General features: G+C 39.4%; 1 protein-coding gene across 2 annotated transcripts in view; it reads left to right on the forward strand.

Annotated features, from left to right (window-relative positions):
* The first annotated feature begins 1,105 nt into the window (after positions 1–1,105).
* The window catches only part of Tbc1d12 (TBC1 domain family member 12), an 89,531-nt gene continuing 76,103 nt past the window's right edge, over positions 1,106–14,533 (forward strand). The window contains exon 1 of one of the 2 annotated variants that reach the window (XM_013143975.3): positions 1,106–2,174. In XM_013143975.3, the coding sequence (XP_012999429.2) occupies positions 1,252–2,174 (923 nt within the window). In that variant the 5' untranslated portion in view covers positions 1,106–1,251. The remainder of the gene's footprint in view (positions 2,175–14,533) is intronic. The other variant, XM_003462412.5, reaches the window with a different exon arrangement.

The raw sequence follows: 14,533 nt of genomic DNA on the forward strand, positions 1-14,533 counted from the left end.
TATGTTTTTGCATAAAAATTTTAAAAGGTTGACAATATTGTTTCTTCTTCTATTTGTCCTTCCTTTCATTGACATAGAGCTAGAACATATTTGCTTCTTAATCTTATTCACAGTTGCTGCCTCTTAAATCTTTTGTAATAATTTCTTTGTGTCTTCTGAAATAATAATACCTTTGGTCTCTGTCCTATTCCTAGCCTTATTCTACTGCAGTGATGTCACTCATGATTCATCTGGGTTTTTTTAAAAATGCAGATGACTACTTAACTTGATTTCCAAACCTCAATCCTCACACATTTTATATCTTCAAGTATATAGTATTGCCAGTCAATGCCAGTTGTACTTTTGCTATTGATCCATCTTTTTTTCCCAGCCCAGTTTCCCATTTCTTCAAATCGCATCACTTCCATTCTCATAACTTTGTAGTAATTATTGACCCTGCTCTCTCCTCACTTGTCTGATTGGTTATGTCTTGTGATTTCTTTTTTGAGATTCAGAGTACCAAGTATTTATTGAGAGAAAGAAAGCTTCTAAGAGACACAGAAGGGGGTCCCAAGTAGGTGGACCTGATTTCTATTTTAAATACATTTCATTTCACTCAATGGCCATCTCCTTACTACAGGGTATTAATAGTCCTTTACTTGAATGTACTCCCACTCTCTCTCCTCTCTCTGGTTATAACAGATACAATGTGTTGCAAGCGATGCTAGATAAGAAAGTTAACTTTGGCAGTGTAGAATGGAGACAGGAGGGTGTCCAAGAAGGGGATGAAATCGAGGACAGTGGCAATGGGCTTCCGTACTGCCGACCATAAAGCTGACTGGTGATCAGTTAGAGCTGGAAGGGCTTACCCACGCTAACACTGTATTTTACTCGCCTAAATGATGGGTCCAAGTGAGCTTTTGTTAAGCGAGCAATGCCTGGGATTCTCTTAGAGCTGTCACCCACACCGTGCGGCCAACCAGCCTCCATCAGACCGCGGATCCCAGATTGGCCACCAGGGGCTCTCTAGCTGACGTCTCTATGGTTCCAGGAATCGCCGGCTTTTGGTGTGCCGGGATTGGCTTTTGCGCGTGCGCGAAGCAGGCGTGTGCTCGCCCTCTCCAGCGTCTGTCTCCGCGGGTGGGAGGGGTGGGTCTGGTAAGGCTGAAGCGGCGGTGGCCGCGGACCCTGTGCCCGCGGCTGTTCCCTGGGAGAGCGTGCGGCGCGGAGTCCTCCGTCGCCTTCTCTGGCTGCCGGGCCAACTGGCCTCAGATGGTGGGTCCGGAGGATGCCGGACCCTGCTCGGGAAGAAACGTCAAGTTGCTCCCGGTGCCGGTGCTCGAGCCAGTGGGCCAGGACAGGAAGATGAGCCGGGCCACGGGCGGCTTCAGCGGAGGCGTCGGAGCTGTAGAGCCGCCAGGGGCTGAGGAAGAGGAAGAAGAGGAGGAGGAGGACGAGGAGGAGGAGAGGCAGCCTCCGCAGCTCCTTGAGCGTTACCTCGCCGCGGCCGGGAGCCGGTTGGAGCCGGGGCTCTGTTATTGTGTCCTGCCTGCCGGCCAGGCCGGCGCCCCATCATCCTCGGTCACCCCGCACTGGAACGCCCGCCCGCCGGGCCCGGGCTCCAAGCTCCGAGGCTCAGAGGTGGCGGGTGCCCGCTCGCCGCGACACGGAGGCATGACCAACGGGGATTTGGGCTTTCTGCCGCGCCAGGACCGTGGTGAGCTGGAAGAGGCTAGCGGGCTGGCTCGCGCCGATGACCCTCAGTTGTGCGGCCGCCGTCCCTGCCCGTACAGCCGCTTGCGCCTCCAAGGGCCTGGAGAAGAGGGTGCGGACGACGCGGGCACCGCGGAGGACTGGGCCGCGCCCTTGGAGGACCCGCTGCGGAGCTGCTGCCTCGCGAACGTGGACGCCAGAAAGCCCGAGGGCCCAGGCGGTGCTGCCTCGGGTTCTGAGGAGGGCGCGCCCCCAGCCTCCCCCTTGATCCAGAGAACTAGTGGAGGCGCGGAGGTGGTCCACGGTTGCCCGGACGTTTGCTCAAACTCACGGAACACATTCGAGGTGTGCCGCCGCCAGAGCGCAGGCGACCACCTGACCTCGGCAGGGCTGCCGGCGTCCTCGCCCACTGCGGAGCAGGAGCCTGGGGGTACCTCGGCCTGGGCTCGGCGGAGCGGCGGCTTAGCCGACTTCCTCGCCAGGTACTGCGCAGACTGCGCGGGGGTCGGGTCGGGTCGGGTCGGGTCGGGTCGGAGCTGGCCTGGGAGCTGGCGCGCGCGGCTGGGAAGGAAGGCGGCTTCCGTGTGGCCCCAAGCGCTTCGGGACGTCTGTCTGTGATTTATCTCTAGGGATGAGGAACTGGGACCGCATTGTTTCTGTGGGAATCCTTGCGAGCACTACCGGGAGCACATCTTTATGTCGCCCGGTTGGTTGTACACTTCTGGTTTCTGTGCATTTTGGTCCGGTTAACCTGCCGGTGGCCTATCTGCTGCTGCTGCTTTTGGAGAAGCTGATAACCGCGGCTCGTATTCTTTTTTGAACTTTTAAGGGTTTGGATGGGGTGAAGGCGGTATATGCGTACGGGAGTGGTTATTAAAGAAAAAGGAAACTCATCTTGCAAAGCTGTTTATTTATGTGGAGTCTAAATCCACTCAAGTAAGTGCAAATTACTGAAATAGAAGTATTTTATGGTGTTTTAATTATTTGTATCAGTGGTCTGAAACACTGTGTATACGCGCTAGCCTCGAATTCACAGACGTCCTCCTGCTTCAGCCTGCGGAGTGCAAGGATTACAGGCGTGCGCCACCGCGCGCTCCCAGTTAGATCCAGTGGTTTTTTGTTTTGGTTTGGTTTTTTTGTTTTTGTACTAGGAATCTAACTCAAGACCGTTCGTTCATCAGGCAGGCACCGTCTATATCCCTGGCTACATCTAGTCTTTTAAGCCAAATTACTGTCGCCCTTTTTATGTAGGAAATCCCTCACTTTCCTGCTTATGCCAAATCAGTCTCTCTCTTTTTTTTTTCTACCACCTTTTCAATCCCCAAACTGGAACTTGAACCCAGTGCCTTAATCCTGGTAGGTAAGGGCACTGCCATAGAGCTACATACCCATCCTTTAACGACCAATTTTTAATTTTGTCATGTTTTATTTCTGATTTGACAAATTAAAATTGATGTTTTTCAAATTAAATTGTGCTAGACATTGCAGATTTCAAAATGGGGTTTTGTTGGTTTAATAGGGACAGAGAAATAGTTGGAAAATATTTATCTTAATGCACATTACTGAAAAAACAACTTCTTTTGAGTTATATTTTTACATGGCTTTTAAAAAATTTCCAGAAAAGTGTTCTCAATTTAAAAATTTTTTTCTTTTAAAAGTTCTTTTTCCTCTGTTTTTATTCCCGTTTCAAGGATATTGACTCTGTACCTACAAGTGAAAACAAATTCTGCTATTGAGGTTTTCAGAAGGTTATACAATTAGTGTATATATTTGTAGATACAAAATCACACTTCCTTATTCCTTATTCTTTCTGCTTGTATAAATTTACAAACAAACTATACTTAAATCAAGTGAGAAATTTAATTTTATGTTATAGGACAACATATATAATATTTGGATCTTTATTTATGCCTGTAGTTGCAAAAATACATTTAAAGCTTGCAGTGGTGATATTCTCAAAGGTCTCAAAGAGAGTTGATTTATGAATTTATGACACTTTGTGGTATTTGGGTGTTTATTGGTTATTCCAAGTTAGTCATATTTTGAGTTCAGATGTCAAACACTTTTAGACCTAGCAAGAGCTTGAAGATCACTCATTCAACCAGTATATCTTGTGTGTTTGCTTTGTGTCAAGCATTGAGAATAGTTGTATTTGGGTAATGATTTCTGACCTGGAGATGCAGTGCAGGGTAGTGTGGATTAAATTGGAAAAACAGCTGCATTACAGTTTACGGGAAATACCAAGACAAATTTATCCTCTTTCATCTTATTAGCAGTAGGTAGAAATTTTCATCAAACTGTTAAGTGTTCTTTACTTCTAGATTAATAGAACTTTCATTCGTATAGCTAGATGATTTTCATAGGGCCACAATATTTATATTTACCAGAGCATTGGATGTGAAGACAAAATATTTAGGTGCTATAAAGCTAATTTCTTGAGTGCTAAATACTAAGCCGATAGAAATGATCGATTTCTTTACATGACATTCTTAGAAAAGAGCATAGTCAGAGGCATGATTTTTCTCTTAGTATTTAGCTAAAACTTTAGATTCTGAGCACTTTAGGCAAAAATGGTGACTTATTTATTTTGAGATAGTGTTTCCCTGTGTAGTTCAGATTGGCTTTGAACTCACTATATAGCTCAGGCTGCCCTTGACCTTGTGTCCATACTCTTGCCTCAGCCTCCTGAGTGCTGGAATTACAGACATGTGCCACCATGCCTGGCTCAGTGGGCAACTTTTATTGACTCCTCTTTCTCTAGGGAATATAATTTCTGAGCAAACCCTCCATCTTTAAGCAACGTAATCTGAAGTTACCCTTGTCCTAGCAACTCAAAAGGTTTTTGTTTTCTTCCTCTGTACAGTTGTCATTCACAGCTCTGAAGCGCTGAGTGAGGGTTCCCTATAGGGTTGCCATGTGTTGGAATTGATTGTTGTACTTAGGTATAGCTCCTACTCACATGTCAAATTTTAGGTGAGGAAACTCACTACTTAGAGAAGATAGCTAGTATCAGACTGGAGTTAGTCACTGCGTTAGTTCACTTCATGACTTTTGTCGTCCACCTAGCACAAAGGATAAACCTTTCTGCTTCTCACCTCTTTCGATTTCTACTTTTTCCCTTAACTGGTCAAAAAAAAAAAAAAAAGACAAATGTATTTTAAAGTTTGTTGTAAGTGAAAAGGGGACCATTTTATGGCATTTTGTCGCTTATAGAGAGGTATATTCAATTAAGGCTAATTGTTGGGTACAGTGGTGCATGACTATCATTTCAGCTGCTCAGGAGGCTGAGGCAGGACAATTGCAACTTTGAGGCCAGTCTGGGCAACTTAATGAGGTCTGCCTCAAAAATGAAATGAAATAGTTAGAGATGTAGTTCAGTGGTAGGTTGTTCTCCTAGTATAAGGCCTTGGGTTCAATCTCTAGAGTGGATATGAGGGGACACATGACGGATAGCAACTTCAATGACTAGGGTAAATGTCACATAAAAGACACAGGAATTTGCTTAGGATGGGTTTGTTCTCATTTTAGAGGGTCTCAATTGTTGTCTCCAGCTTTACTTTCTTTTTGGATAGGGTGAATTCTATTTCACTCCCTGTTGGGAATTTGCTTTTTGTGGGTACCTTCCTGTGTCTTTGTTGTGACAGAAGCTTTAGAGGTAACCTTTCCTCAGATCCTTGAGCCTTTCCTCTGTGTGAAAATTCAAATGATAGATGTCTATTACTACCTCCTATCTCTGTTTTCAGGCTAAACTTTGTTTCTCAATGATCTATTTCTCTGAAAAAATAAATGACTTTAAATTGTATTTTGTGGATCTTTTAAGAAAATTCATGACTTAATTGCTGGTTCTGGAATTAAACTGCTTGTACTGTGTTTGAATTAACCTACTAGCTGTGTAATTCTGAACCACTGTGAACCTTAGCAAAGCATCCATAAAATGACGATAGTACCTGCCTGATGGGATTATCATGAGGATTAAGTGAGATAATATTCTAAAAGTGCTTTGTAGTTACTGTAGGACCCAGTGAGGACTCAAGTGTTATTTTTCACACTGTAGCAAGACAGTTGTAATCCCTTCTACAATACTACCACTGAAATCTACTGACTTACAGGAAAGACTGGAATGAATTTTTTTGTACCGAGAAAACTATACAACTTTATGTAGTAGGAGATTTTAAAACACAAAATCTTTGTACATAGGATAGGGTGGGTGTTAAACTGAATTCAGATGTGGTGATGTAAAATTTCCTGAATTCTGGAGCTTTGACTAAAAAGCAAATCTGAGAAGGAACTGAAAAGAAAGAATGTGGTGAAAGATTGAAATATTCGTATCTTTTATTGTTTTAAGGAACTTTTATAGACATGCAAAGCCAAGTTTTTAGTTGAAGTTTAGGAAATATTTAACTTGGCCTACTTGTAAATTTCATGTTTATTCTGTTGTGGGAAGTTTTGGGGCAAAGAATGGAAACATTTGGAGATTTGAGGCAAAGTATCTGTTACTCATCTTTCAACATATTCAGAAGTAGAAAGCAGGGCTCTCTTTCTGTTTTTTTCTCACTCTCCCCTCCCCCATACTGGAGATTGAACCTATTCTATCACATAACTATATCCTGAGTCTTTAATTTTTAGTTTTGGGGCAGGTTCTCACTAAGTTGCCCAGGTTGGCTTGAGCTTGAGATCCTTCTACCTCAGTCTTCCAAGTTACTGAGCTACATACCCTACAAACAAGTTCACTAAAAAAAAATCGAACATTTTATTGGTACATTCTACATATACATAATAACAACATTCATCATAAGGAGTTTGTATCTCTGTATATATTTTGTTTTTTTTTCCCCATTCCCTTCTCCTTGCTTTGACCCCTTTCCCACTTTATTTATAAAAGCTTTGTTTTCATTTTTTACTTTGATTCTTTTTTTCTTCCCTTCTTTTCTTTCTCCCTTCTCACTCTAAACAAGTCCATTTTGGGATCATTTACTTCCTAGGAACTGTATTGGCTATGTTAAGAGTTGTCCCCAAACAATTCTGGTTGGTAGTAGCATGGCCCCTACTACTTAAATTTCAGTTTTTAAAATTACTTGGAAGGAAGGAGAGTTATTAAGAATGTAGATTCTCCCCAATAAATTGAAGAGGTAGGATGTTGCAACAGACTCAAAACCAAAAACCAGCTACAGCTGGAAGACATCTCTGAGTGTCATTTCCTAAGGGTTTTAAATATTTTTGGCAATAAAGCAACTCACCACAGGCAGTTTACAAGCATCAAACCAGGAATTTAAAAAAAATGTAGATTCTTTGAGGCTCCAGTTTTGAATCAGTAGATTATAGGTGGAGTCTACCAGGAATTGAAAATTTAATATCACCTTCATCTTGTATTTGATGCAGGTGTTTCGTAAGCTGAAATCATGGAAATATTGGTCTAATTGATAGGCAGATTTCCCTAAGTAGTAACAGAAGATATAACACATAGAGCTCACAATGCTTTATTAATTTAAAAGTGGGCTATATTTAGATACTGTGTAATTGACAAGTATGAACTAGAGAAAGAAATCCAAAATATAACCTTACTTTGTCAACTTTACTGGTTTGTGAAATTATATGGACCTAATTAAATCTTAGCTTCCTTTTTATTAATGGAAGAGTCTTTCACTTTCATTTTATGCTCTTTAGAGCATCATGATGCGTGCACCATGCGTGCTTAGTTTTTTGTTTTGATGCCGGAAACTGAACCCAGGACCTTGCACATACTAGTCAGGCGCCCTACTGCTGAGCAACACATCCCGGCTCCACTCTTGCCTGTTTAGTGAAAACTTGTAAATCTTTCCTCCAGTCCTTTCAATACAGTGGCCTTTCTGAAAACTTATCAGGAAATAGTAATTTGTATTCTTTCTACCGCTAGTTGTAATTCTTTTCCGTGCTTTTGAGAAGTCCTGCTTACTATCATCTAAAATGTGCTGCTTCAGCCTTTCTTGTACTTATTTCTGTGGCTAAGTGATGGAAACCCATGTGATTGTCTGGGTTTTTAGCAGGCTCTTTCCTGCAATTAAGAGAAGTTTACATTGGGAAACCAAGCTAAGTAGTGTGAAAGTGAACTTAATAATGTGTTTAGTTTACCTTTGAATTTGACTGCTCAGTTCCTTTTTAATTTGAATTTTATGTTGGGTACTTTGTGTGTTAACAAATATTTTTCTGCCTGTCTCTAACCCTATCAGGTTAAAATATTTTAAATTTGGAACTGAATGTGGTAGTTTTAAAATAAAACTGTTCTGTTTTTTCATATTTTCCCAACTCCTTTACTGTACACCTAGCCATTATACATAGGGCATTATTTAGATTTTCAGATTTGGTTTTCATCAGTTTGTTTCTCATCATCTTTTTGTCAAGTAGGAGAAACATCCACATTTTTTTGTTGGTAGAAAATGTTAAAGTATAGTGAGAGGAGGATAAATTGGAAGGTTTGAAAATATGGTTAAAAATGAGAGAAACTATTAGACAATGATTTTGAAGAGGTTGTAGAGAGAAAAATTTCTGGTGAGAATAAATGTTAGACTCTCACAGTTTGTAATTAGTACTTTGGCCTATGAGTGAGTATAACTACAGATTGTCTCTAGCTTTCTACTCTGCCTATTGTAGTGCCTTTTTTTTTTTTTTTTTTTTGTACCAGGGATCAAATTCAGGACCTTAGTGGTGCTTGCCAGGCAGGTGCTTGTGCCACTGAACTATTTCTTGCCATTTATTTCCTTTAAGGTATCTTCCATTCTTTTGCCTCTTCCCCATTCTTCACTGCTTCTTCTAACAACAAGCCATTCATGCAACTGAAATGTTTTAAAATGAAAGAGTACACACACACACGTATATACATATACGTGCATATATATAAAATTTAGGCTCTAAAGGTATTAAAAAAGTACATGTATCAAAATAAGGTAAATGCAAATTGTCCTTGTACAGTGTTTCCTTATTTGAGTTCCACGGATAAAAGGGAAGGATAGCTTCTCTACAAGCACTGTGGTAAATCTAGCAATCAAAATCTCTCTTATTCATGAGAAAACATTGATAATCACTAGAAAGAGATACATTATGGAAATTTAAGTCCTAAACTAAGTTAATTGGAATTTTATTTTTTTATTTTTTTGGTACCAGGGATCAAACTCTCTCACAACCTTGTGCTTACCAGGCAGGTGCTTAGACCACTGAACTAAATCCCCAGCCCCCAGTTATTTGAATTTCAAATAAGTAAAACATGCCCTCAGAATAGTTTCTGTGTTCTGTGGGGTTTTTTTTTTTTTTTTTTTTTTTTTTTTTTGGTACTGGGGAACGAACTCATGACTGTGCGCTTGCCAGGCAGGTGCTTATGCCGCTGAGCTAAATCTCCGGCCTGTGTTCTATATTTTTGAAGAGTGATAAAATTGCTATTTTTACTTACTTTGCTTTTGATGTCCTGCCCCCACTGACTTTTTTACTCCATCAGTACTTAAACAAATTGATACTCTTTGAATGCTATTTGGAAAACAGAGTTGTGATCATGAATTGGGCCTTGATCATTAAAATTTATCTAAAGACTAATTCCATAACTTTTTATGACAGTTATGATTTGGGGCTAGCACATTAATTAAGGATAATGTCTGCCTTTGTGATATATCCCCAGAAGCACACTGTACATCAAGAATACTAGGATAGTTCCCCCTGTGTGGTGGCACATAGCTGTTAATGACAGGTACTTGGGAGATTGATGAGGCAGGAGCCTCATGAGTTTGAGGCTAGTCAGGGGTACATAGGGAAAGCTTGTCTCAAAAAGTCTATCAACCCAATAAAAAACTAGAATAGAAATTAATTTTCAAAACTAAGCATGTACCCAGTCATGGTAGTGTGTGCCTGTATTTCCAGTTACTCAGAAGGCTGAGACAGGAGAATTGCTTGAACCCAAGCATTCATGGCCAGCCTGAGCAGCAGAGCAAGACCTTATCCCAAAAAACAAAGCCAGGTGAGTTGGCATACATCTATATTCCTAGCATTCTGGGTGGTTGAGGCAAGAAGATTGCAAGTCCAGCCTGAGCAATTTAGGGATTAGCAAGAACCTGTCTCAAAGTAATAAAAAAGATAGAGATTGTAGCTCAGTGCAGAGGTCCTGAATTCAATCCCCAGTATTGCAAAAATCAAACCAAACCACCAAAAAGTAAGAAAAAAAAAAACCCTCAGCATACAATTACAGTGACTTAGAACTATGCTGCACATAAAATAACCACTGTAACATTATGTAGAGTAAAATAATAGCTAACCACTTACTTCAATGAAGAGATAAGACTGTTTCTGTTTAAGATCACTGAAACACAGCCTTTGGGTTCATTGTACATTAATAGAAATATGCACCATATATTTTTAAAAAATGACAGTTACTCAGATTAGAATTAGGATTTCACCTGTGCTGCTTGAAGAAGACAAATTCTGTCATACATGCTATCAGTTCAGCATATGCTACTGGGTTAGACCTGAACAAACTATCAATAAAGCAAAGCCCCAACAATAACTGTAGAGCTAAGTGTCTGTTTTTTCATTCTTAGCAGATTTAGGCACCTGATAGATACTTTGCTTGAATTGTTTTACTAATGCGAAGTTTAGTTTATCAAGGCAGCCTGTAAAGTGTAAAGTTGTTCAAGATTCTTTAAGCTGAAGTATAGCGTATCTCTTTTTAATTTTCATGGCCCTGATTTACTGTTTAGAGCCACAAAGAGGTCAGTTCTTTTATGTGATCATACATCTGAAATATAAAACTTCTGCTGAGCTTTATGTTCTTGAACCCTCCCAGTGATGCGCACGCAGTTCTCAACTAGCTAGCTTGCAATTTTCGTAGTATCCATTCATTCAGTAGATGTTAATGAACCCTATTATGTATAGTAGGCACTAACAAAGTAGATTAACAAAACTTTTTAAAAAAAATGTAAGGGAGGTTTGGGAATGTAGCTCAGTAGTGGAACACTGGGCTGTCATGTGTGAGGCTTTAGGTTCCGTCTCTACCACTGCAAACAAACAGAACCCCAGGGAGTCCTATAAAATTGTAAAATTCAGTACTTACTGCTATTATCTGATTAGTGTTATGAAAGAGAATACAAAACTGCATTGCTGTCATTGAGAATATAGAGAACAGTAAACTTTGAAGGCTGACTTTTGTTTTGAGGAAAGCAAGATAATATGAAACTGGATACTTGTGAAAAATTATGGTGACCATATTTTGTAAGAAATTCCATGAGAGATGGGAGGCAAAATAACTGTTAGGCTACATATTTTGTTGTTGTGGATCAGAAAGGAAGCGGCTTCAGGGAAAACTCTAAGAATGCCAAATTCTTGCAAGATCCAGTCTTCACATTGTATGTTAACAACCTTGTTGGTCTATATGTTTTTCATAAAAGTGGATTGTACTAAAACAGCTGTAATGGTGCACACCTGTAATCTCAGGACTCAGGAGGCTGAGGCAGGAGGTTTGCCATGAGTTTGTGGCCAGTCTTGGTAACACAGTGAGTTCAAGGTCAACCTGGACTACATAGGGCAACCTTCCTTATCTCAAAAGGAAAACAAAACAAAAATCAAAATAGATTGAACAGTTCTAGTGTCGCTATCAGCCATTTTTGAGAATTGAACATGATAAAAACAAAGTATTGGGACTTCACCAGTCAGGCAGCCTCTCTATTTGGTCCTTTAGTGGTACCATTCTCAAAGTGTGTTTGGTTCCTATCTTTGGGAAATGTTTGTATAGAAAAAAATATCAGTTGGGGAGGGTGTGGTGATGCATGCCTGAAATCCTAGCTCTTGGGAGTCTGAGGCTGGAGGATTGAGGCCAGCCTGGGCTACCTAGTGAGTTCAAGGCAGCTTAAACTATACAGGAAGACCTTGTCTCAAAACAAAACAAACCACACCAAAAAATTAGATGGGTCAGTGTCAGATAGGACTGAATAATGGTTTGTTGGAGGGGAGTCATAGTGGAAACACATTATGAACCCAACCAAGCTTAAGTATAGTAAGCATTCTAGGCATTATCCTAGATATCTAAGCAAATAATTACATATACATTGTAAAAAGTTGAGAGTTGCATAATTAGACATAACTTAGGTTCACCACTAGTACTCTTTGGAAGGATTAAGCCAGAGATTTGGGATTGGCCACCTTTAAATTTGATCTTCAGTAGATTTAACTATATTATTTTGAGTAAAGCCTAAAACTTCCAAATTATTTATTTGCAAAATAGTTCATATTTAAAGGACTAGCATAGAGGCTGTGGTGAAGTATTTGTGACAGCTATATGGTTCTGAAGTAAAAATTTTTTTTTTTTTTTTGGTGTTGGTGATTGAACTCACGACCTCGAGTTTGCCAAGTAGACACTTAGACCGCTGAACTTAATCCCTAGCCTCCTTAAGTAAAATTCTTAATGATGTGTCTGTTACTGATAGTGATTATGTGTTGAATCTTGTAATTATTACTTGAATGCTATTGCTATTTTCTATAGTCTATCTAATTAGACTAACAGATTGCTCACAACTCCAGTAGGACTAGATGTCTGGCTTTTTGTTGTATCTGCCATACTTTTTTCCTTTTTTCTGGGGAAGGGGCTACTAGGAATCAAACTCAGAACCTCATGCTTGCCAGGCAGCCACCGAGCCACTAAGCTAAATTCCTGGCCCCTGTTTTTTTTTGTTGATAGCATACTTTTTGAATTCATTCTTAATGGACCCATGTCTTTTATTATTAAAATGTATTAAATATACAAGTTATTGCTGTGTATTAAAATGTATTAAGTACATGTTTATTTAGTATAAATCCACACTAAATGCCATTTGTTTACCATCTCTGATATTTTTGGTAATTTTAAATAACATTTTGGATACAGTAAAACTTCTTTTTAATTTATTTTATTTTTTTATTAAAAAAAGGAAGAGATTAAGATAAAAGACATAACAACATAACACAGGTCAGAACAGGAGAATTTAAGCTACATAGTGTTTCACCACAAGATAACCCGACGTAAGACTAGTTATGTGTCTGTTTCCTTGAAATATTTGAGTATAACTTCCATATACTATAGCATCAAATATAACAAGACAGTGTAAAACCATTCAAGAGAATGAAAGTATTACAGGGTATTTAGAACCAGCTAACAGAAAACGAACAATGGTTTCTATATTATCTCCTTGTCTATAAAAATTTTGTTTATACTATCATATATAATAAAATCCAGTAAGATACAACATGATAAAACCAACAGAGACAGAAGAACAAAAGCTTGATGGGACTTCAAAATAAGATGATATTAAATTAGCGCTAGCTATTACAATGCCTTGTTTTCTTCAAAATAACTGTTCATACCATCACAGACAATAAAATCAATAAAACCATTCCAATCAATGCATGCAAACATTATAAGGCTTCAAAGCAATATAATGGGGAAATCATGATTACCACATACTTTTGTGTATTCTTCCCATTTCTTACACTAGGGAAACTATTCAGTATTTATACATGTGATTTTGATTTATTTTGCTTATGAGTATGGTCTCAAGCGGCATCCATTTATTTATAAATATCTCAATGTGATCATTCTTTATAGCTGAGTAGTACTCCATTGTATAAAAAATACCACAACTTTTTTTATCGATTTCTCAGTTGATGGACACTTAGGTTGTTTCCCAGATCTGGCTATTACAAATTGTGCTGCTATAAGCATGGGTGCACATATATCCCTGTGGTACAATGTTTTCAGTTCTTCTGGGAATATGCCTAGAAGTGGGATAGCTGGAACAAATGGGACTTCTAATCCCAGCTTTTTGAGAAATCTCCAGACTGACTTCCACAATGGTTGCACCAATCTACATTCCCACCAACAATGCAGGAGAGTTCCTTTTTCCCCACAGCCTCTCCAGCATTTGTTGTTGTTGGTTTTCTTGATCCTGGCCATTCTTTCAGGAGTGAGATGAAATCTCAGTGTGGTTTTAATTTGCATTTCTCTAATGACCAATGATGATGAACATTTTTTCATGTATTTATTTGCCATTTGTATTTCTTCATCTGAAAATTGTGTGTTCATCTCAGATGCCCATTTTTGGATTGGATCTTTGAATTTTGGGGGTCTGATTTTTTAAAATTCTTTCTGTTTTAGATAGAAGTCCTTTGTCTGAGATACAGTTCACTAAGATTTTTTCCCAGTTTGTGGGTTTTCTTTTTATTATGCTGGAGATTGCTTTTGACATGCAGAAACTTTTTAATAAGAGGTGGTCCCAGTTATTGATTCTGGGAAATATTTCCTGTGTGGTTTGATTCCTGTTCATGAATTTTCTACCTACCCCTATGTCTTCAAAGTTTTTACCCAATTTTTCTTCCAATAGATTTAATGTTTGTTTTAATAATCAGATCTTTGATCCATTTAGATTTTAATTTAGTACATGGTGATAGGCATGGGTCTAGCTTCAGTTTTCAGCATATGGAGAGTCGGTTTTTCCCACACCATTCATTAAAGAGACTGTCCTTCCAGTGAACATGTTTGGCCCCTTTATCAAAGATAAGGTGGTTGAGTGTGTTTGTAGTTGCGGTTGTATCTTCTAATCTATTCCATTGATCTTTAGCTCTATTTTTATTCCAGTACCATGTTGATTTTACTACAGTTGCTTTGTAGTATAACATCAAGTCAGGGATTGTGATGCCTCCTGCCTTGCCTTTGCTACTTAGAACTGTCTTTGCTATTCTAGGTCTCTTCTCGTTCCAGATGAATTTTATGAGTGATTTCTCTAGATCTATGAGGTATGTTGATCGTATTTTTATTGGGATTGCATTGAATCTGTATAACAGTTTCAGGAAAATGGCC

This window comes from Cavia porcellus, unplaced genomic scaffold, assembly GCF_034190915.1.
Source record: "Cavia porcellus strain 051 isolate PalLab524CR breed Dunkin Hartley unplaced genomic scaffold, mCavPor4.1 scaffold_28, whole genome shotgun sequence".
Taxonomy (NCBI): Eukaryota; Metazoa; Chordata; class Mammalia; order Rodentia; family Caviidae; genus Cavia; species Cavia porcellus.